The 23,294-nt window shown below is 45.5% G+C and overlaps 1 protein-coding gene across 4 annotated transcripts in view; it reads left to right on the top strand.

Moving 5' to 3' along the window:
- Nucleotides 1–23,294, top strand: part of KIF6 (kinesin family member 6) — a 417,257-nt gene that overhangs the window by 306,828 nt on the left and 87,135 nt on the right. For all 4 annotated transcript variants that reach the window (XM_087858216.1, XM_045786292.2, XM_045786295.2 and 1 more), the window contains 2 exons: nt 1,600–1,708; nt 12,830–12,885. In XM_087858216.1, the coding sequence (XP_087714342.1) occupies nt 1,600–1,708; nt 12,830–12,885 (165 nt within the window). The remainder of the gene's footprint in view (nt 1–1,599; nt 1,709–12,829; nt 12,886–23,294) is intronic.

Genomic DNA, 23,294 nt, shown 5'->3' with positions numbered 1-23,294 from the left:
TCATTTAACACACATCTGTTGAGCACCTTCTAAATGCCAGACATTGAACAAGACACTAGGGATTCACAAAAATGTAATTTCTACCTCCTAGAAACATGCCTGTCACCAGAAGGGATTGTCATGTGAAGGGACACTGTCTACGGGGCTGTGCGTGTTACAGATGCATTGATAGATACATAGTGGAGAGAGGATTCGTGCTGCCTGGGCCTCAAGAAAGCTTCTCGAGGTTGGTGACACTCAGCCAGGGCTTCAAAGATAAGTGGAAATTAACTGGATGAAAACATGGGGAAAAGGAACCAAGGCTTTTTTAAAAAGGCATAAAAAGGACAGGACTGGAGGAGATTATGCTAAGTGAAATAAGTCCACCAGAGAAAGACAATTATATGGTTTCACTCATTTATGGAACATAAGAAATAGGAAGATTGGTAGGAGAAGGAAGGGAAGAATGAAGGGGAGGTAAACAGAAGGGGGAATGAACCATGAGAGACTATGGACTCTGGGATACAAACTGAGGGCTTCAGAGGGGTGGGGGGTGGGGGAATGGGATAGGCTGGTGATGGGTATTAAGGAGGGCACATATTGCATGGTACACTGGGTGTTATACGCAAATAATGAATCATGGAACATTACATCAAAAACTAAGGATATACTGTATGGTGACTAACATAACATAATAAAAAATTATTTAAAAAAAGCAATGGTAATGAATGACAGTTTGATTTTAAAAAATAAATATCCATCATCATCATTTAAAAAAAAGGCATAAAAAAACAATTCCGTAGATTCACCCAAAGTCCAGCTGTGAATTCAGCTGTCACCTAGGCACACAGCTGCATTGACCCTCACTCTGGAAGGCTGGGACAAAGAAGACTAAAATGCAGGAATGCCACCTGGTCACTCCACCATCCCTGGCCGTCCTGACTCTGGGTTTCAGAATTTGGCCCCCAAGCAGGACCCAGCAGCAAGGGTTGGCACATAGTGATGGTAGCGACCCAGGATGTTGGAAGTAGACATGCACTAGGATCTGTTATCACAATCTGCTCATGGATCTTGCAATGGAGAGTTTAACCTTGGAATAAGGCCCCTCCCTAGACAGGAAACAAGGATGAGTCGTTATATGGAGATTAAAAATAGAATTTTCTAGATTCGGTATCTTTCTAGTTTGGATTGTACCTCTTTTAACTAAATGCCTGGAAATCCAGCATGAAATTTAACAGAAAACCAAAACGGGGCATAACAGGAAAACGGGGAGAACTGTGGCACTGAATGATGGCAGAAAGTGCTTTTGCAGATGTTCTCAGCAATCCAGGGCCTGGCACTCTGGTTCTCATTTCCTCCAACCAGACATTCCAAACTCCACCCCCCACAAGTCACATGCATGCACAGGCACAGCCCTGTAGAGTGCAGGGTGTTGCTGGAAGGGCCTCCTCGCTGGGTCAGTGGCCAGCTGGAAGAGCCCGGGGCCACCTGTCTGGTCAGGAAACCCTCTGCTGTGAGCCTCTTGGAGCCAGGGCTGGCTTTGTGGTCCACCTAAGTGACAGTGAAATTAATGGGATCCTGATGCTGTGACTGAGGCCATTTCCCCATGTCTCCAAACAGGGATGAGAGAAGAAATGTCATTAGGACGACAAGAGGCTTTTGAAATCTTCAAGAGGGATCACACTGACAGCGTTACCATCGAAGACAACAAACAGATTTTGAAGCAGAGGTAAGGCTGGCTCACAGGGCCACTGGTCCCCTGACGCTTAGCCGGGCCAATCTCAAGGAAACTTGCTACTCCCTTGTCCCTAGTCTGCTTGACCTAACTTCTAAAAGAAAGACCTGACGTATATTTAGTTTCACGGTGAATTATGTCCAGCTTGGTAGGACTTTCCTACACGGGAACCTCCTCATCCCTGCACTGCCGGGGTAACAATGTCAGGGCAGGGTCTGTCCCTGACAGCACCGACTTTGTCTATAGTTCTCACCTGTTACACTAATTCCCGTCTGCCTGTGACTCTGTCCATGCCATACTGTTCCAAAGGCAAGGGAAAAAAGTCTGTAGACCAAATTATTATCTCAAAACTCTAGACCCTCCAGCTGCTGCAGCCCTGCACTTCCCATTCAAAGGGAATATACATGCGTACGCTTGTGACCCAGAGGCCTCTGGTGTGTTCTCTAGCCAGAAGCAGAGCGGGCAGCAGCGTCTGCTGACATATGGTCAAGCTGGCCTCTGAACACTTTAGAAAAAAACTTTATGGTATATAATTCGTTTCAGGTCATCTGTGGTGTAGATGCATAGCCGCAAACTATGGCAAAAGGAAAGACTGCCAGGTGCATGGGTCTAGAGCTCAGAAGAGAGCGTTCTAGTCTGCGAACGCTTACACTGAGTCACATGTGATTCTGGATCTTAGCACACAAACAAACATTTGGAAATTTTCAAAACCAGTTGAATTAAAATGAGATCCAGGTTTGAAAGTCATATGTTTATAAATGCTTCAAGGAAGCCTAAGGAGTGTCCGAGTTCAGGAAAACAGGTGGAGACACAAGGGTCTAGAGGGTAGAAACAGGGGGAAAGCTCTAAAGGGCAGGGAGGGAGAGGAGGCCGTGAGGGAGGCTGAGAAGAAGCAGAGAGAGAAATGACGGAGACCCAGGAGAACATGTTGTCCTGAAAACCAAGAGGGAAGGCGGCTCCAAGAAGCGTGTGGCGAGTGGTGTCCAACACTAGAAAGAAAGAAGCGGGGGAGGCTGGACGGAGCACACCCAGTGAGTGGGCGGCTGCGGACCATGGGTCAGAGGGCTGGGAGTGAGGGAGCACGTGAGAAGGAGCTGAGCAAATAGAGCACACGGGAACATGTGCTCAAAAACTTTGTGAGAGACAGCAAACGTTGGGAGGAGGAAAAAGGAGAAGGGAGATTTGTTTCAGAATGGGAGAGAAGTGTCCAACACTGTCGGCCATGGAAACAAGCCCCTGGAGAGAGAGGCAGACAGACAGAAAGACCAGGGGAAGGACTGATGGAGCAACACCTCAGGGAGAAGGTCTGGGGAGGGAGGGCATCAAAGATCCTAGTGAGGTGAGCCTGGAGAGAAAAATGAGGCAAGACTGGGCTGCCACTGATGCCCTTGGAAGGGAAAGGAGGGAGTTAAAGATGGCCTCTATTTTCTCTGTGGAAGTTGAAGTGGAATAAGAGTCATGAGGGTGGTGGCAGATGTGGTGGCAGAGTTTTCATACAGATGTATGGGAACATACAGGGAACAGGAAAGAAGGCAGAGCTGGAAAAAGAAAAGGCAAGGCAAGCAGCACTGCGGGCCCAGCTTGACTGGCTTTCTCGCTGTGGTGGCGTGTGAGTGGAGGTCTCACATCACTTTAGGAATCCCGCGATGGTGGGAGGGGTATAGCCATGAGCAGTCGTTCCAGCGCCAGGTTGCCCGCCTTAGTCGGAAGAAGTACACGTGGCCCCCTCGCCCAGTGGTTCCGCTTCCGGGTTTATCTCCCAGGAAGCTCTCGCGTGGGCTCAGAAGGGGACGTATGTGAGGGTGTTCACGGCAACTTAATTTGTGGCTGAGGAGAGCTGGAAGCCTGGGTGTCTGTCACCGGGGAAGCAGAGAGGTAAAATCTTGGGGAAGCTGCCCATGAAGTCAGGAGCAATGGATGAATGTACACACGTAGGCATGGACCGCACTAAGAACACACAATTCATGGAAATTATAAAGAGATGCACACAAAACAAAAACAGCCAAACGTAAAGATGGATTGTCACATACTTTACCCATAAGAAGGGTTACCTGTGTGAGGGAGAGAATGAGAGCAGGACGGGGGAGTGTGAATGAATAAATGAGTAAAACAAGGGCTGGTGGAGAAAATGAAGTGCCTCCAGTGAAAGCTGAGGACCCTCCCCCGGGAAAAATGGACATATGCACATCCACACAAATTTTAGAAAATGAATCCTGGGGTTTCACAAACCTTCTAACACGTATCCTCAGTAAGCCATGAATCTCTGGGATGGTCAGTTGGACGTGTTGGAGCAGAACACCTGTCTGTCTGAAGGTAAACATGTCACACTAGATGTCTCATCCAATATGGAGCTTCTAAGGGGCTCTCAGCCTTGTCCTCACCTGCGGCTTCGGAGCTTACACCAGCGCCTGACAACCCTGGCTTCATATTAAAATGACCCATGGAGCTTCTAAAAGCTCCTGACACTCACTGCTCCTGACCCCTCAGATACTCTAACTTAATTAGGTAGTAGGTAAGCACCCATTTGTTTAAAGATTCCAGCATGAAATCAGGTTTGAAAACCACTGGCTAAACAGTATCCAGAGGGCCGCCTGGGTAGCGCAGTCCTTGGGCGTCTGCCTTTGGCTCAGGGCGTGGTCCCGGCGTTCAGGGATCGAGTCCCGCATCGGGCTCCTCCGCTGGGAGCCTGCTTCTTCCTCTCCCACTCCCCAGCTGTGTTCCCTCTCTCGCTGGCTGTCTCTCTGTCACATAAATAAATAAAATCTTTAAAAAATAAAATAAAATAAAATAAAATAAAATAAAATAAAATAAAAAAGAGTATCCAGAGTCCCTCTAAGGGAAACTCTGAGGTAGGATCCCCAAACTCTACAGGCTAAACCAATTACGAAGTGATTCTTTTGCACACTCAAGTTTAAGAACCACTAGCTTAGGAAGAATTCTAGTTTTTCAAGGGTTCATTTATTTGAGAGAGAGAGAGAAAGAACATGAGCGGGAGAGAGGGGACAGAGGGAGAGGGAGAAGCAGGCTCTCCGAGGAGCAGGGAGCCCGATGTGGGGCTCGATCCCAGGACCCCGGGATCATGACCTGAGCCAAAGGCAGACACTTAACCAGCTGAGCTACCCAGGCGCCCCAAGAATTATTCTAGAATTGGTATGATTCCTTTTTCTGGTTTATACTCTTGAGTTTAGGTCTGTTTCCAGCAGGAGAGTGGGTTGGGATTGCAGGGCTAAAGATGTGGTTTCTCAAAGCCTCTTAATACAGAGCTCGATTAACTCTAGTACAGTAGAGTTCTGACAGTCCCGTGACAAATGTGCTTTTGGGCTGAAACCCATCCAATCACATAGGATGGACTGGTTATACTGGTGGTCCCATCTTGCTTGTGGCCATAGAGCAAGGGAATTAAACTCACACAAAGCTTTCCTCTGAAAGGGGTTTTTCCCAGCAGTAAATCAGTCTTTTTAAATCAAATGAAAAGTCAAAAGACCAGCCCACATTTTTAAAAATGTCTACATCTGTTTAATGTTACTGTAATAACGATCATGAAAGGAATATTTGGTACTGGGGGGTGTAACCCAGGATCTACCCTTTTCTCAGGATTGGAGCTTTTGTTTGCATTCATGGGCAGTATTCAATTACTAGGTATTACATGCTCATAACTGCTTGAGGCAGAATACTAAGAGAAAATGTTTTTCTGTGAAAACAAATAACTAAAGCACTGCTCCCTCAGCAGACCTCAAAATAGGGTGCCAATGGGGGCGACTTCCACGCCATCCTTCCTCAGGAAGCAGTCTGCAGTAACCCCGATCCCCACCACCCATTTGCTGCCAGTCCCCCTGGTGACTGGAAGTACCATGAGGCCCATCTGCGGGAGGGCTGGCCTGTCCTAGGAATGCAGACATGCGCTGCAGGATTTTAGTCAGGATGGCGCCAACCAACTGTTTCTTCACTCTGCTCCCAGGAGACTTCCTCTGAGAAAGTCTCACCCTCTGGTAGCCCCCAGCAAGGAGGCCCCAGCGCCCTGATCTGCCATTCATTACTGACTTTTCACATCACATCACTCTACCATCCGTGGTTCCAGTGTTGGGACATCGTGTTGGCAAAGTCTGCAAAAGAGGGGCTTGGGACTCATTGCCCCCACACAGGAGCCTGGGGCCAGCTCAGCCTTTCTAGCCCAGATAAAGGAAATGTCAGTGGCCCCGGATCCCTTCTGATCCCTCAGTTCCCCAGAGTACAAGAATTGACCTGGAGCCACAGGACGGAGGGGTCCATCAGTGGCTCACACGTACACATCCATGTTACTGGATGGGAGGATTTTCTTCCCCATCTTATCTAGACCCTTTGATGTCCTCCCAGGCAATTTCTAGTATCTCTCAGCCCTAGCCCCCAGTCTGGGGAAGATTGTGCTGCCTGTTCATGACAAGAAAAACAAGACATTGGCACATTAATGGGGTGTTTACCCTTTGCTGAACGAGAGCATGCGAGCCAATTCTTAAGCTGGATTTTTTCAGTGGAAGACAACTACAATTCAAAATCACAACATTTTTCAGGAATGACTCATCCTTGCAGCATATAATAATATGAAGGGAGGCTGGAGACCCTGTGGTTGGCAAAGACCAGTGCCCCGGCACCACACAGCTAACTTTCTTCTGTGGCAAGTCTTTGATACAAACTGAGTCCCTCTGTCACAGAGTTCCATTAAATAACAAAAGAAGAAATAAATAGGGAGATTAATTGCAATTGGAAACAAAGGCAATGATAATGTGAACTCAACCAAGAAAAGCGCCCCTTCACTCGGTTGGATCCTTCAGACACAGAATAGAACAGCAATCTAAAACCAATAGGAAAACTGGACCGAGGCTGGAGAGCAATCTTGTGGCACCATCTGGAAATAACATCCATGACAAATAGGAGTTCCCTGGTTCCTATTAGACTCCAATTTTAACCTTTATTATTTTTCCATTTGTTTTTTGTATTTACACCTTGTCTCCTGAAGTAGAATTATGAACTCTGAGAGCTGAGATTAGATTAGAATCTCCCCAGCCTCCCCACAGTTTTTAACACAGTGCTGGCCACAAAAACGGTACTCAAAAATACTTCTTTGGCTGAGACTGACACTTTGAAATTGCCTTTGAGAAGTCTTAGCAGCTAAGCAAACTGCTCAAGACCTACTTCCTAGGAGCAGGAGAATGCAACAGCAGGCTTCTCAAGACTCAGGGAAAGAACAGCTCAGCAGGACACAGGAGGGGGGAGCCATCTTGATGGGAAACAAGATAGAATAGGAAAGTAATATTGACATTAAAGAAAAGGCTAAGAGAAATGGAAGGGGATCTTCATGGCAATAAAACAGAGGCAGCTAAGGTGCCACGTCAAGGACGGGTCTACAGATGAAGCAAATGGTATCGAGGCAGGCCCGCTCTTCCTCTCTGATGGGGAGGAGCATTGTATGTTCACTCTGCAAATAATCAACATATTAAGTTAATTGCTCTAGACAAGAGGACTAGGAAAGGTGTCAAGAGGAACCCCTTGCCCTCCAAGGACATATTTGCCCCACCAGCCTGAAGAAACCATCCCAGCTGACATGACAGGGAATAGACCGTAGAGGCTCTTAAAGATTGAGTGGCTTATGAACACCAGCTCCTGCCCTTAGCCCAGAGATTAAAGCAGCTGCTGCCCCTGGTCCCCAGTAACTTGCCTGTGGTACTAACTGCCCTGGGGCAGAGCCAGGGGTCACGCTGCCTCAGCTGCTCCCCCAGTGGTGACATATCCCTGCCTGACACACACCAAGGGCAGCATGGGATCCCTACGCAGTGGTCATGGTTCAGTTACAAAGGACGTGTGTACGCATGTACTTCCCACATCAGTCCAACCTTGAGAGGCAGCTCATCCTAATCTCACAAACGAGGACTCTGAGATCCAGCTGGGATTCAAGTCCCAAGGCTCTGGGCCCCAGGGAGTGCTGTCCACATTGCACGCACCGCGGCTTGTATGCTCCAGGGGGGTATAGAGTGCTCCCAAGCGCGTGCCCCTGGTCTAAGCTCCAGGGACACAAGTGTGAATTAAACAGATGTGGTCGCTCTCCTCGGGGCACTTATGATGTTGAGAAAAGGGACAAAGCAAGTCAGTAGGCAATTCCCGCACGGTGTGCCCATGATGACAGAAGTTCAGGGTTCTGTGGAACATGTGGGGTGACTCCGTCGCAGACCCGTACAGCCCTGCAGAGGAAAAGACATCTCTGCTGCAACTACAGGGTTAGGTAGAAATTAGCCAGATGAAGAAGGATGTTCCAAGAAAAGGAAACAGCCCCAAGGCGAGCCAGTGTGACACTTGATAGAACTGAGGGACCTGAGGCCATTCGGGCCAGCCTAGAAAGGCGAGAGGTGGGGGCGGGGGGAGGGGGTGAGAGAAGATTCTGGAGAAGTCCACACAGCCAGAGCATGAAGAGTTTAATTAGCCCTGTTAAGGAATTTGGATTTTGTCCGGTGGTCCCTGGGGAGCCCTTGAAGAGTTTTGTCGTTTGTTTGTTGTTGTTGTTTTTTTGCATTTACAGTACTTTATTCATCCAAAAAAATACACAATTAAGTGGACCTATGCAATTCAAATCTGTGTCATTCAGGGGTCAACTGTGCTTTGATCATCTTTAGCACTATTTTGTAGTTTTAAGGGCCTAAACATTTGTACATATATTGTTACATTTATCTCAAGTACTATATGCTCTTTTTCTGATGCTGTTGTAAGTGTTCGTGGGCTTTTATTTCAATTTTAAATTCTAATTCTACATTGCTAGCACATAGAAATGAAATTTTCTATCTTAAGATTGTTAAACCATCTTACAGTTCTAGTAGGTTTTTTTGCGTATTAGGATTTTCTATGTATAAGACCATGTGGTCTGCAAATAAAGACTGTTTTGCTTCCCAATCTATACCCTTATTTATTCCCTCCCCCACACCTTCATTCCCTGACTAGACTGAATGTGTTCTTCCTAAGATTGGAACTGAGATAAGGATGATTATTGTGACCACCTTGAAGAGTTTTAAGCAGGAGAATAGTAAGATCAAGTTTGCATTTAAGAAGGCTTGCAGGCTAAAGTGCTTGGGAAATGGCCTGAAGGCAGGTAGCAAGAATGTGGGGAGCCACACAAGCCACTGCTCCTTCTCTGAGGCAGTGAGAGGAGGAAGAAAGCCAGGAGGAACGCTGTGAGAGATACGGAGGACCAGGACAGAGGGGAGGACAGAGAATGGATGCGTTGAGTGAAGATGCTAATGGAGGGAGGGGCAGGAGCACGTGGGTGAGTGTCCGTGCTGGGCAGTGAGATGAGGAAAGGTAAGAGGAAGGTGAGGAGTTTTCGAAAGAGAGGGGGACGATCATTTCTTCAGCTGTGTTTGTCCGGAAATAAAGCAGGGCTGGGAGGGAGATCTGGGAGCTGCCTGTGGGGATGACAAGTGAAGGCACTGGTGTGATGGAGTGTCCGGGGAGAGGGTCACGACAAAACCCTGAGGATTCGCAGCATCTAAGGAACAGCTGCAGAAGAGGAGACAGAAGGAGCAGCCAGGGCGAGAGATGGCTGATGCGACATGGAAGCCAAGAAGGGAGAAGGGCTTGCACTCTGCGGACAGTGTCCAGCGCGGTGCTGGGCACACGTGGCTGCTGTGGGATCACTGAAGGCTGGGTGTCACGGGAAGCGAGGCTTGTGAAAGAGCAGCCAGAGGACTGCATTCCTTCTCCCTTCCAAGCCCAGGCCTTGCCCCAGGGTAGAGATTTTTCTGTGCAGTGCACAGAGCCGCCTGCCAGCCCCCACGTTGGAAATGCCCCCCAGCAACGCTGTCCCTCCCGAAATGAGCCCGTGCAGCCAATGACTCCCAGAGAGGAATGCCTTGGCGCCAGGAGGAGACCCTCGGGGGCGCACAGGTTGAGTCACAGAGCCTTCTCTCTGGCCCTGCCCAAGGGGCAGCCCCCCGACATGGACCAGCCGCCCCCCCCCCCACCCAGGGAGCAGCAGCTGAGGATGTTGTCCAGAGGAGCAGCGAGCCCTGAGGAGAGTCAGCACAGGTTCAACCACCTTGGACCCAGGCTGGTTCCGTGAGCCACATCATGAATGGGAATGTGCCTCTTTTAGTCAGGAAGGAGTCAGGAGGCTCCCCTTTCTGATGATCAGAACTTAGTATGGGGCCGGAGGAAGGGGAAGCAGTGGGGCTGAGGGAGACGTGGGCTGGACAGGTACGGAGATGCAGGTGGGCAAGGAAGAACGTGGCAGAAATAGGGTTCACCTTCTTTCTCATCTCTCCTGCGTCCCCTGCACTCTCCCCCTCTTCTCCTCGGGCTGGGCTTTCTTAGTCAAGTTCATCTTGACAACCAGAGATCAGGAACACATGTGGGTGGGGCAGCCTGGAGCAGTGACAACTGCAGAGCAAAGGGAAAACGGTCTCGTGGACAGGACAGCCCTCAGCCCACACCTCTTCAGTGGGAAAGTCCATTTTAGCTCGGCACCGGGCTGCAGAGGAGAGACTGGAATGGCTCGGGACTTCCCCCACGGTGTCTGCCAGCCCTGGCAGGGCGGCTCTTTGGAGCGGGTTCACCACAGCACTAAGCAGCTCCCTCCACCATACCCTCCAGGACAAATGTGGGCACCGCTGAGGCTGGGGGCAGGGCCTGGGGAGCCCAGGCCCCCTCATCGGGGCTTCTCTGAACAGCTGCTATGGAGACTGCCTGGTCTACCTCCATATCTTCCCCTTTTCGTTCTTTACTCTGGTTTCCTCCAGAACTGACCTGAATTTCAGCAGCTCTGCAGCCTTGCTCTCCTAGCTTCCTTATTCTCGAGAATCCAAATTCGTGAGTGAGCTCTACGGGAACAGGCGCTAAAGAGGAGTCGTTCACCGAGCGATGAAGGCTTGTCAAACCCTGTGGAGTCCTAGGTGCTGGGATGGACACAGCCAACAATCAGACAGTTACAGTCCCCCAACTTGGCAGAACTTACAGGATAAAAATAGCCCTCGTCTTCTGAGTGGCCTGGGCCACACCTCAGATGCTGCCTGCCCAGCAGGCAAAGGCCAGTGTGAGCCCACAGAGCCCAGCACAGGGGCTTACAAGAATGTCTGCTGAACCGAATTCGGTCTGAATGGCATCAAATGGGACTGCACGTCTCTCCCGAAGTGACAGGCCCTAGCTGAAGAGAGCACATCCATAAATCTGTCACAAGCCTGAACACCCTAATAAGGGAGCTGGGGTGGAGTCCCCAGAAACCCAACATTGAGAGGAAATTTAGTCCCCTTCCTTGGAAACTTCCCGTCTGCAGTCCCAGTCCAAGCAGCCAGACTCGGAAAATAGCAGTGACATAATTCACACTTCTCCATCAAGCCCAGGGCCGTCACGGCACTCTGGCCTCTGCCCACATTGTTCCCCTGCCTGGAATGCCCTCCTCTTCCCACCTCCTCTAACAAAATCCTACACCACTGAAGAAGTTACAGACGAAACAACATGATACCTGGGATTGACTGGGATCCAGAAAGATTTGGGGCGTGGGTAGGGAATGCAGAGAGAGGAGATTGTTAAAATCAAATTGGCCCAGTGTTGATCGTTAATGAAGCATGATGGTGGGTAGAGTTCTCTAACATGTCCTATGCATCCATAAAAGCCAGGTCAATCCTACTTTGTACCTAAAGTTTTCCTGACTACTCTCCACTCGGGGACAGGCCCCTCCCTAGTCATACTCCAGTGGCTTAGCCAGGGTTATCCACGGTAGCACAATGATTTACTGTAGCCATTTATTATGGATTTGTTTCATAGCCTTTCAGTTGCCCTTTAAATTCCATGGCAGAGAGGAGAAGGGAAAGACTGACGTTTCCTAAGGGCCCCCCAAGTATAGAGGACCAGACTGCATGTTTCTCACGTAGGCCAGATCCTACAGCACTTCGCCAGCACAAAGCTGGGCTCTCGGCGGGCATCTCATACATATTTGTTGGAAAATATATAGGAGTCATTAAGTAAACATCAGCCTAGCCATCTGGTGGACTAGCAGACAGCCATCAAAGATAATGGACAAGCTTCTAATGACGTGCGGAGGGGTCAGTACTGTTAAGTGAAAAATAACCAAAGCACAAAATCATATGCATGGTACGATCTTAACTCTATAAAAACTGAGTAGGAAAAAGACTGGATGGGGGCGCCTGGGTGGCACAGCGGTTAAGCGTCTGCCTTCGGCTCAGGGCGTGATCCCGGCGTTCTGGGATCGAGCCCCACATCAGGCTCCTCTGCTATGAGCCTGCTTCTTCCTCTCCCACTCCCCCTGCTTGTGTTCCCTCTCTCGCTGGCTGTCTCTATCTCTGTCGAATAAATAAATAAAATCTTTAAAAAAAAAAAAAAGGAAAAAGACTGGATGGAGCTCAAAATGTGCTGATTTCTGGGGAGGGCTTATTAGGGATTTTTGGTTTTTTCTGTTTTCATGCTTTCAAAATGTGATTTAACATCATATACAACAGAAGTCACAGCCTCCTTCTGTCAAGAGTCAGAGAATATATAGTTTCAGCTTCACAGGCCGTACAGTCGTTGCCACAACTACTCAGCTCTGCCTATGAGACCTGAAAGCAGCCAGAGACAATGTCTAAATGAATCAAGGTGGCTGTGGTCCAACACTACTTTATGTACAGAAGTAAGTGGTGGCCTAGATGTGTCCCACGACCAGCCATAGTTGGCCAGCCTCGGACCGATTACTTTATAATCAGAAAAAAAATTATTTAATTTATAGTAAGCATGTATTCTCAGCTATAACTATAGGATCTTGGTACTGCGATTAATAGAGAACAGCGGGGTACAAAAGTCTTACAGCCATACTTTATTCCTGTACCCTTGCATCATAAAACACTCAAAATTGCAAGTCATAAACTACAGAATATTAGGATGCATATTCTGTGCTGGATAGAGAAGTAAAAAATCATGATACCAGTAATTAATACAAATTTTAGCTCTATTTTAAGCCCACTATATGTCATTTATTTAGATTTTCTTTTATATCTTTCCATAAATTTTTAAATTATTTTACAGTGTTCTCAGGAATCTATTATTTTTAAAGCATAATTTGGGATGAACAGAAAACAGCAAATTCTTTTTTTCTCCCCCCTGCAGATTTTCTGAAGCAAAGGCCCTGGGAGAAAGTATAAATGAAACAAGAAGTAAAATTGGTAAGCAGATGATGTTCTGTGAGCCTCTTTCACAGACCATTTTCCTGGTGAAAATCAGGTCATGATGTCCCTCCAAATAACCATGAAGCCAAGTTTCAAGACATCCCTGCCAAGGAAGCCTCTTTGAGAGTGCCTTTCCTTGGAAGTTTGTCATCTCCCCCACCATCCATCAGGAAAAGTGTTTTCTTTTGTCTAGAACTGGAACTTTTCATCCTCATGCCAGCCTGAGCTCTAGCATCCCAAGGAGAAAGTTTTGCTTTTCCCCCGGTGTTCCTCAACAATAGCTCAACTAGTCCTAACTGCAAGACTACAGTCATGTTTCATATTTTCAAGTGCTGTGGAACACTTTAACACACACACACACACCCAAAACTTATTTGTAACATTTTTGGCACAGGTGTGCATTTTGCATTTTTCAGCACCATTCAATAAGCCAGTGAGAGGAGGAGAAGGAAAATGAACCTCTGTGCCTTCCCAGGACACAGGCTTCCCAGCAGGGCTCCGCCACTTAGGTGGGTATCCCTGGAAAGATGAGGTTAAGGCAGGTGGTAAACTCAATAAAAGTATGCCTCATATTTTTGTCAAAGTGGGAGGAAAATGTTTCCTTCATCCCTAGCTAGAAGACACCCAGGGACCCATTACCCAGGCTGAGGCAGCTCTGCAGAGGGGGGCCTCTTATGCCTTTGCCTCTTCCCAGAGAAGCTGTCCTGCATCTATCTCCCTTGTCCCCACCTTCCTCTGCTCCTAAGTGAGGACAAGACAGAAGCCACTGTGAGTGTCCCCTTTGGCTTTTCCTACAGGATATGGAAAATTACAACAGCTTCAGGCACTCATTCTCTTTTTTTTTTAATAATTTTATATTATGTTGTGTTAGTCACCATACAGTATATCCTTAGTTTTTGATGTAATGTTCCATGATTCATTATTTGTGTATAACACCCAGTGCACCATGCAATATGTGCCCTCCTTAATACCCATCACCAGCCTATCCCATTCCCCCACACCCCTCCCCTCTGAAGCCCTCAGTTTGTTTCCCAGAGTCCATAGTCTCTCATGGTTCATTCCCTCTTCTGTTTACCCCCCTTTTCTTCTTCCCTTTCTTCTCCTACTGATCTTCCTACTTCTTATGTTCCATAAATGAGTGAAACCATATGATAATTTTCTTTCTCTGCTGGACTTATCTCACTTGGCATAATCTCCTCCAGTCCCATCCATGTTGCTGCAAATGTTGTGTAATCATTTGTTCTAATGGCTGAGTAATATTCCATTGTATGTATGGACCCCATCTTCTTAATCCAGTCATCCGTTGAAAGGCATCTTGGCTCCCTCCACAATTTAGCTATTGTGGACAATGCTGCTATGAACATTGGGGTGCAAGTGGCCCTTCTCTTCACTATGTCTGTATCTTTGGGGTAAATACCCAGGAGTGCAATGGCTGGATCATAGGGTAACTCTATTTTTAACTTTTTGAGGAACCTCCACACTGTTTTCCGAAGTGGCTGTACCAACTTGCATTCCCACCAACAGTGTAAGAGGGATCCGCTTTCTCTACAACCTCTCCAACATTTGTTGTTTCCTGCCTTGTCAATTTTTGCCATTCTGAGGTGGTATCTCAAGGTGGTTTTGATCTGAATTTCCCTGATGGCTAATGATTTTGAACATTTTTTCATGTGTCTGTTAGCCATTTGTATGTCTTCATTGGAAAAGTGTCTGTCCATATCTTCTGCCCAGTTTTTGATTCCATTATTTGTTTCTCGTGCATTGAGTTTGAGAAGTTCTTTGTAGATCGTGGATACCAGTCTTTTATCTGTAGTGTCGTTTGCAAATATCTTCTCCTGTTCCGTGGGCTGCCTCTTAGGTTTTTTGACTGTTTCCTTGGCTGTGCAGAAACTTTTGATCTTGATTAAGTCCCACAAGTTCATTTTTTTCTTTTGTTTCTCTTGCGTTTGGAGATGTGTCATGAAAAAAGTTGCTGTGGCTGATGTCGTAGAGGTTGCTGCCTATGTTCTCCGCTAGGATTTTGATGGAGTCCTGTCTCACATCGGGGTCTTTCATCCATTTGGAGTTTATCTCTGTGTATGGTGCGAGAGAGTGGTCAAGTTTCATTCTTTTGCATGTAGCTGTCCAATTTCCCCAGCACCATTTATTGAAGAGACTGTCTTTTTCCCACCGGATGTTTTTTCCTGCTTTGTCAAAGATCAGTTGCCCAAAGAGCCGAGGGTCCATTTCTGGGTTCTCTATTCTGTTCCATTGGTCTATGTGTCTGTTTTTGTGCCAGTACCATGCTGTCTTTGTGATCACAGCTATGTAGTATAGCTTGAAATCTGGCAACGTGATGCCCCCAGCTTTGTTTTTCCTTTTCAACAATTCCTTGGCGATTCGAGGCCTTTTCTGGTTCCACACAAATTTAAGGGCTGTTTGTTCCAGTTCTTTGAAAAATGTCATTGGTATTTTCTTCAGGATGGCATTGACAGTGTAGATTGCTCTGGGTAGTATAGACATTTTAACTATGTTTATTCTTCCAATCCATGAGCATGGAATATTTTTCCATCTTTTTGTGTCTTCTTCAATGTCTTTCAAGAATGATTTGTAGTTTCTAGGGGCGCCTGGGTGGCACAGCGGTTAAAGCGTCTGCCTTCGGCTCAGGGCGTGATCCGGCATTACGGGATCGAGCCCCACGTCAGGCTCCTCCTCTATGAGCCTGCTTCTTCCTCTCCCAATCCCTCTGCTTGTGTTCCCTCTCTCACTGGCTGTCTCTATCTCTGTCAAATAAATAAATAAAATCTTTAAAAAAAAAAAAGAATGATTTGTAGTTTCTAGAATATAGAACCTTTACATCTCTGGTTAAGTTAATTTCGAGATAACATATGATTTTTGGTGCTATTGTAAATGGAATCGATTCCCTAATTTCTCTTTCTTTAGTCTCATTGTTCGTGTATAGAAATGCAACTGATTTCTGAGCATTGATTTTGTATCCCGACGTATTACTGAATTGCTCTATAAGTTCTAGTAGTTTGGGGGTGGATTCTTTTGGATTTTCCATATAGAGTATCATGTCATCTGCAAAGAGAGACAGTTTGACTTCTTTTTTGCTGATTTGGATACCTTTGATCCCTTTTTGTTGTCTGATTGCTGTTGCAAGGACTTCTAGTACTATGTTGAATAATAATGGCGAGAGTGGGCATCCTTGTCGTGTTCCTGATCTTAAGTAAGGGAAAGGCTTCCAGCTTTTCCCCATTGAGAATGATATTCACTCTAGGCTTTTCATAGATGGTTTTAATGAAATTGGGGAATATACCCTCCATCCCTACACTCTGAAGGGTTTTAATCAGGAAAGGATGCTGTATTTTGTCAAATGCTTTTTCTGCATCTATTGACAGGATCATATGGTTCTTGACTCTTTTCCTGTTGTTATGATCTATCACACTGATCGATTTGCAAATGTTGAACCACCCTTGCATCCCAGGGATGGATCCCACTTGGTCATGATGGATAATCCTTTTAATGTACTGTTGAATCCTATTAGCTAGGATCTTGTTGAGAATTTTGGCGTCCATATTCATCAGGGATATTGGTCTGTAATTCTCCTTTTTGATGGGGTCTTTGCCTGGTTTGGGGATCAAGGTAATACTGGCCTCATGGAAAGAGTTTGGTAGTTTTCCTTCTGTTTCTATTTTTTGAAACAGCTTCAGGAGAATAGGTATTATTTCTTCTTTGAATGTTTGGTAGAATTCCCCAGGGAATCCATCAGGCCATGGAGTCTTGTTTTTTGGGAGGTTTCTGATCACTGCTTCAATCTCTTCATAATTAATTGCTCTGTTTAAAAAATCAATTTCTTCCTCTTTCAGTCTTGGTAGTTTATAGGTTTCCAGGAAGGCATCCATTTCTTCCAGGTTGTTTAATTTATTGGCATAAAGCTGTTGATAAAAGTTTCTAATGATCCTTCCTATTTCATTGGTGTTGGTTGTGACCTCTCCTTTTTCATTCATAATTTTATTAATTTGGGTCCTTTCTCTATTCTTTTGAATAAGTCTGGCCAGTGGCTTATCGATCCTATTTATTCTTTCAAAGAACCAGCTTCTCGTTCTGTTGATCTGCTCTACTGTGCTCCTGGTTTCTAATTCATTGATCTCTGCTCTAATCTTGATCACCTGCCTTCGTGTGCATGGGTTTGGCCTGTTCTTCTGTTCCAGCTCCAGCTTCTGGAGGTGAGAATATAAAAACTGCATTTTAGATTTTTCTGTTCTTTTGAGTGAGGCTTGGATGGCTATGTATTTTCCCCTTAGGACAGCCTTTGCAGTGTCCCATAGGTTTTGGACCGTCGTGTTTTCATTCTCGTTGGTCTCCATAAATTGTTTAAATTGATTTTTAATTTCCTGGTTTACCCAATCATTCTTAAGTAGGATGGTTCTTAGTTTCCACGTGTTTGAGTTTCTTCCAAATTTTTCCTTGTGATTGAGTTCCAATTTCAAGACATTGTGGTCTGAGACTATGCAGAAAATAATTTGTGTCTTTTGGTATCAGTTGAGACCTGTTTCGTGACCCAGTATATGGTCTTCTGGAGAAAGTTCCATGTGCATTTGAAAAGAATGAGTATTCTGTTGTTCTGGGGTGTAGTGTTCTGTATATTTCTATGAGGCACTCAGTCTTTCACTAGGAGTCTCACATTCTTCTCTGCCGCCTGAGGCAGCTAGGCCCTGAGCAATGCCCAGCACCGTGCAGAGAATCTCAGGGGATTCCCTGAGACTACAGAGATTCTCAACCTAAGATCTAGGAACTTAGGTGGGGGGGAAATGAGCCTTTATTTTCACCAACCTCTACCTGCAATTTATCGTACTTTCAGTAATGAATGTAGGCAGCTGACCCCAGTAGGATTAGCAACACCTGCCACCCATGGAAATTTCAGACATTTTCAGTTCACAGCCCATTGTGGCAGATATCATAAAACATCTTTTATACTCATCAGGACTTCAAAATTATGGTCGTTATTAGACTCACCATTAGATCTTATTATTTAATGCATTTGTATAAAAGCATATATTTAAAAGTTTTAAAATTTGGATAACTATTTCAGTTTAACTGATTTCTCTTTAAAATCCATTTTAAAAAAAAATCTATGCATCCAAAAAAATCATCATCCTGAGAAAGGGTCCCTGGTTTCATCAGACTGCCAGAAGGATCCCTGGCAAAAAACAAAGATTACAAACTTGTTTCTTGTTTCCCAAACCCCTAAAACTGCATGAAAAAGAAAACTGAGTTTTAAGGGTGTGTACATTTTTCTGGAGATAATATCCATAGTTTGTCTGATTCTCAGAGGGGTCAGTGACCCAAGCCAATAAGGAAATTGGTTCTAGGTCAGTGCCCCATCAGCAGTGCCAAGACATTAGGCAAAAAGCACACCCTGCTGAGGAGTAGCCCAGTCCCAGCTGCAGGACCGTGCTGGCCCATGTAGCTGGATGACCTGGAAGGAAGGGAGGAGGGAAGGGAGAGGGGAAGGGAGGGGGAAGGGGAAGCAAGCCTCAGTGCATCCAGGGCCAACCTGTCAGCCTTGAGGGACTCAAAGGACCCAGTGGTCTGTTTTTATCCCTGGAGTGATAAGAGGGAAAGACCTTTTATAAACTGCTTCTCCCAAAAAAGTAATATAAAGTTTTGCTCTTGAAAAATATCTAACTCTCTCAACCAAAGTAAAACCAAAGTGTTCATTCCAACACTATTGAAATAGATTCATGATAAAAGACACCAATGGCCTATACTAATACAGTTTTTCACTCTGAGTACAGGTGGTTGTCATAAATAATTCTGAATTCTCCATAGTTTTGGTGCAATATCATATGTTCATGGATCCAGTTTGCCACATTCTCAAGAGGCAAGTGAGATGCTGCCCTACAGCTCTGTGGGTTGTGAGGGCTGTAATTTTCCTCTCAGAGAGGATGATCTGGACACACGAAGGGTCCAGATGTGCTAGCAGAAACCCTGGGCAAGTGGACCTTTGTTTTTTTTTTTTTCTGGATCATAACAAGCAGAGCTCATACCAGCTTGAGATTCAGGCATTCACTGTACCAAAAAAGAAGCTAGTTTAGTGGTGTTAATAGCGCCAATGTCACTCTTCCTTTACTTTATGCAAAGAGCAGACCAAGACCCACCCCCTGGCCACCCATTTTCCTAATGTGCTTTTGATCCAAGGGGGTCCAGGTGCGGTGGATCACTGAGACTCAGCCTCATTACCGAGCAAGCTCTCATGGTGCTTGACCCCAGGAAGTAGCCCACCATCACTGCATGTCAGAGGCAAGGCTAAGATTAAGGAAATATAAGGTGGAACTTGTACGCACATTTAAATGTAAAATCTCCAAGGCGATCTTGAAGGAAACTGGCTTCAGGAGATTTGTGACCTTTCTAATTATAATTTTTCCTAGGGAGAAATGAAATCAAGTGGAATTTTCAGTCCCCAGTGACTAAAATCTTAGACTTAGTGAATCTAAGAGTCAGGAGGTGGGAGCTTGGCACAGATATACCATCACGTGTGTGGAATGGTGATTCAGCTCCGCTCCCAAACTGTGCCACATCCTGCCTCTGGACCCCGAGGCAGGAATGGGATGCTGTGGAGTGCATGTGGAATTGGCCTGCAGAGAGGAAATGAAAACTGTATTTGTGAACTACAGATCAACCAGCCCATGTGTTTCAAGTTCAGGTTCCTTCCTGGGTAATTTGTTTTTCCCTGACATTGTGATCTAGAACTACCACTTGAGTTTCATCCTCAAGAATTCCTAAAGGCTAACAATTCAGTTATAACCACATAATATCTAATTTTACGTGGCATAGTAAGTCAACCAAAACTTCTATGTTCTTTCCTTTTGTAACAAGCTAACCCAAACTAGGTAGATAAACTCTTGCCACCAAGTCCTTTTCTGTCCTTCTCTGTACACCATGTACATCAATTCTGATGTCAAATCAGTTGAAATCAGAAATGGAAGAAATAGCCAATTTAGAATCTCCCCGAAAAAAGTAGAGTCTTTGTTTCTGTAAGAGAGGCATTTTCATTGTATTTACATGTCCCATACACAAGAGCATTAGACTACTTTTCATCACATGGGCTGTGTATTTTACACATTCACATACACCCTGTTTTCATGCATCATATCTCTAAAAATGCCATTGAGCCCAAACCGGGGGTTGGGGGGGAGAAATAGACTGTGCAAGAAGCGATGGCATCAACCAGGCCACTTTTCACTTGCTGGAATTCTGGCATTCCTTCTTTTACATCAGTGTTCTGCCACTGGCAGCATTGTCTTTGGCAACAAGGAACAATGAAGGGCTGCCCTTTGGCATAAGGCCCACCCCTAGACCAGTCCAGGAGTCAGCTGCTTTGGAGTCAGGGGAAAGAGCTTGACTGGCACCTCTTCATCCTCCACCAACCCCTCCAGGCCTAAATGAAACCTAACATCACAGGATGCTGCACAGAAGGGTTTTCACTAGTGGGCCAATCAGTGATCAATTCAAAAGTCACAGGAAATGTAATAGCAGTAGCTGTTAGCGGAAGGTGAAGGGAAACACCAAACGCTAGAAAGCTAACAAAACACTCTGTAAGGTTTCTTTCTCCTACTCCAAATTCAAAGGACTCCAGCCACCCCTCCCTCCATTTGGACAACACTCTTTAATAAAATGTTTCTCTTACACATTTGGGCATTGGGAAAATCATTTCTCAGATCCAGGTCTCCATCAACAGGGTAAATAGGACGATTTTCAGTTGTGTGCCTTTCTGTACTTGGATCTTCCCTTGAGGTTTGCTTCTGGACCTATTGATGCATGTTGGCTTCTAGTAGCTTATCCAGGAGTAGGGGAAAGATGACATCCGGGTCATTTTGCTAGATCATGAAGACCTGAATTAAGTATATCTTTTGTTACTCTTTGTCACTAGTCCCAATTAACAGCCACCCCAACAACAGTTTCCACCATGTATGAGGCACTGACTGTGCCGTGCCAAAACTTGACATATGGCTCATTTAATCCTCTCAAAGAAGGACCATGACCTCTAGGGGGGCAGGAGTGTTACCTTATGAGGTATATTCTAGATCACAATTTTTAGTCTTAATGGTTCCAGAATCAAGATACATTTGGCCATTTTTTCACATTTTACAAACCTCCGGAATGAAGATGAGTCTTAACATTGACGTAATCTAGGTTCTGTGAAATAGGGAATTACCGTTATTTTGCAGATTTTTTAAAAATGGAGTTTCAGTGAGGTTGCCTGCTATATGACTAAGTCAGAATCAAATTCCATCTCTGTCCAACTCCAAAACTTTTAAATACAGTTTATGATCTCCATAAAGTCAGACTTATCTGACTTGGACATGTTCTTCTGAGTTTAAAATTTCACTCAGCTGTTACTCAGTTCTCCTTGAATCTTTGGCCTTTATCCGGTGTACCCAACAAAAGACTCAAACTACACCTTAGCTCATGTACACACAGCCCAAGAAGATGAAAAGGGTCTTTGTAACATGATTAACGATAGGTCGTTTTGTGCCTATTGGGGCTCGGTTGCAGGGGCGGGTGGCCCCTGAAACACAGCCTGCTCTTGCTCTCATTTCCGTTTGCACCAGCCCAGGCTTGCGTCTGCCCTTAGGAATGGATGACTTTTTCTGGTTTGCAGAAAGATATGCTATGGACTTGCAGTAGCCCTGGTAGGGTTCAGTGTCCCACATGGGTTTCAACCATCCTCTTCGGTGGTTTGGAAAATAGAATAGTGGGTTGTATTTTCAGGCTCCATACAATTCCAACTGAATGGGTTTAGTGATGCTTCAGGAAACAAAGCATTAACTTAGATGAGGTTTAGTAGGAATGGGTGTCATGAAGTACTTCCGCTTCATGCAAAACAGTCACCAATAAGCACCAGAGAAAGCCTGATTAAGGGCAGCATAGAAGTCTTCAGTGACCACAAGATAAAAATACGTTACCACCAAGTGGAAAATACTATCCTCTCAAAACTGAGACATGCAGAAGCCAACACTTCCACTCTGCCCAGCATGTCCATGTGCACATTGCATTTGCTCTATGAGAAGAGAGATGGTTCAGAGAAAAGCAGCTGAGGTGATGAGTAGATCTTTTGCTTTATGAAACAACTCACCCCGTGTTTATTTTAAATAACAAGCTTTGTCTGTGCTTTAGAGTATTCTTGGGATTTTTTTAAAACTACACTTATCAAAAATATTCTATTAATTTGTGCTGCATTTGTATTGGCCAGGATGTTTGGCTGTAAGCGTAAAAGGAAATTTACTGTCTCATGTAACCCGGAAGTCGGAGGAGTACAGTTGGCTTCACATGTTCCCTTCTTTCCCTCCTCCTCCTACTCTTCTTCCTTTACTTCCTCCTCCTCCCCCTCCACCCCCCCTTCCATCTCGCAGTGCTACTTGACTAAGTTCCCTGACGGCCTCACCCCATTTAGTGACAAGGTACCTCTGAAAGCTCTCGGTTTACATGGTCTGTGGAATTCATAGTCCCAGTAAATGCGATCATCCCCAACAATATTGGCAAAAAGTCCCTGGAGGGCGGATGCTTAGCCTGGCTTAAGTCATGTGCCCATCTCTAAAGCAATTCCTCCATCCAATGAAACACTTTGATTGGCTGGGACTGGTTGCTCCGCCCATTTCTAGGAGGGAGATTTAACCTGGCCCGCACCGCATAAACTGAAAAAGATTTGTAAGGTATTGAAGAATCATCTTTCTTCGAAGAAAGAAACGCTGGGTACACAACCACCAAGTTCACTACAGACCTTTCAGAAATGTGTCTGTGGTTTGAAACAAAGTTATCTGTAAAGGAATGAATTGTAGGTCCTATGAGAAAAGATAACAGTTAAAGTGATTTATCCAATAAAAAAGAAAGCTGTGCACAGGGAATTTAAAAAGCTGGTTTTAAGTATCAGTGCTTCTGTTATTATGGAAGAAATGCAGAATTCCATGCTAAAAACTTATCGGGCTGGTAAGAAAATTGAGATTGGGGCGACCTCTCAAAACCCATGCAACTTTATAACTGGAGCTCTAACAAAACCAATTACAATCCTAATAAAAATAATGATGTAAACAGAAAGAAGTGTTAAATTCCTAATACATAGGGAAACATGATCTAAAACATCAGATTTGTTTTCCCATTTGAGGCTCCGTGATAGAAGAGGGGGTGTAAGGAAGGGTTGAGGTGCTGAGTTACAGAGACGTGACCAACATGCACAAAGATGGGAAGAGCCAGACAGCAAGAAAGTGTCCTGACCACCCTGGACCGAAAGAAGGAATGTGTGTATAGTCCCGTGCTTCTCTACAGCCCATGGGCCTCAGCTCGGCAAGCTGACATTTTACTTGGTGACTTCTTCCTGGTATTGCAAAAATGTTAACTTACTAGAGAAAAAATCCTTTGTGAGCAGA

This window comes from Ursus americanus, chromosome 32 (genome assembly GCF_024610735.1).
Source record: "Ursus americanus isolate L20-20 chromosome 32, mUrsAme1.1.p, whole genome shotgun sequence".
Taxonomy (NCBI): Eukaryota; Metazoa; Chordata; class Mammalia; order Carnivora; family Ursidae; genus Ursus; species Ursus americanus.
The sequence above is the reverse complement of the archived record's forward strand: the minus strand, read 5'-3'. Positions and strand labels throughout refer to the sequence as shown.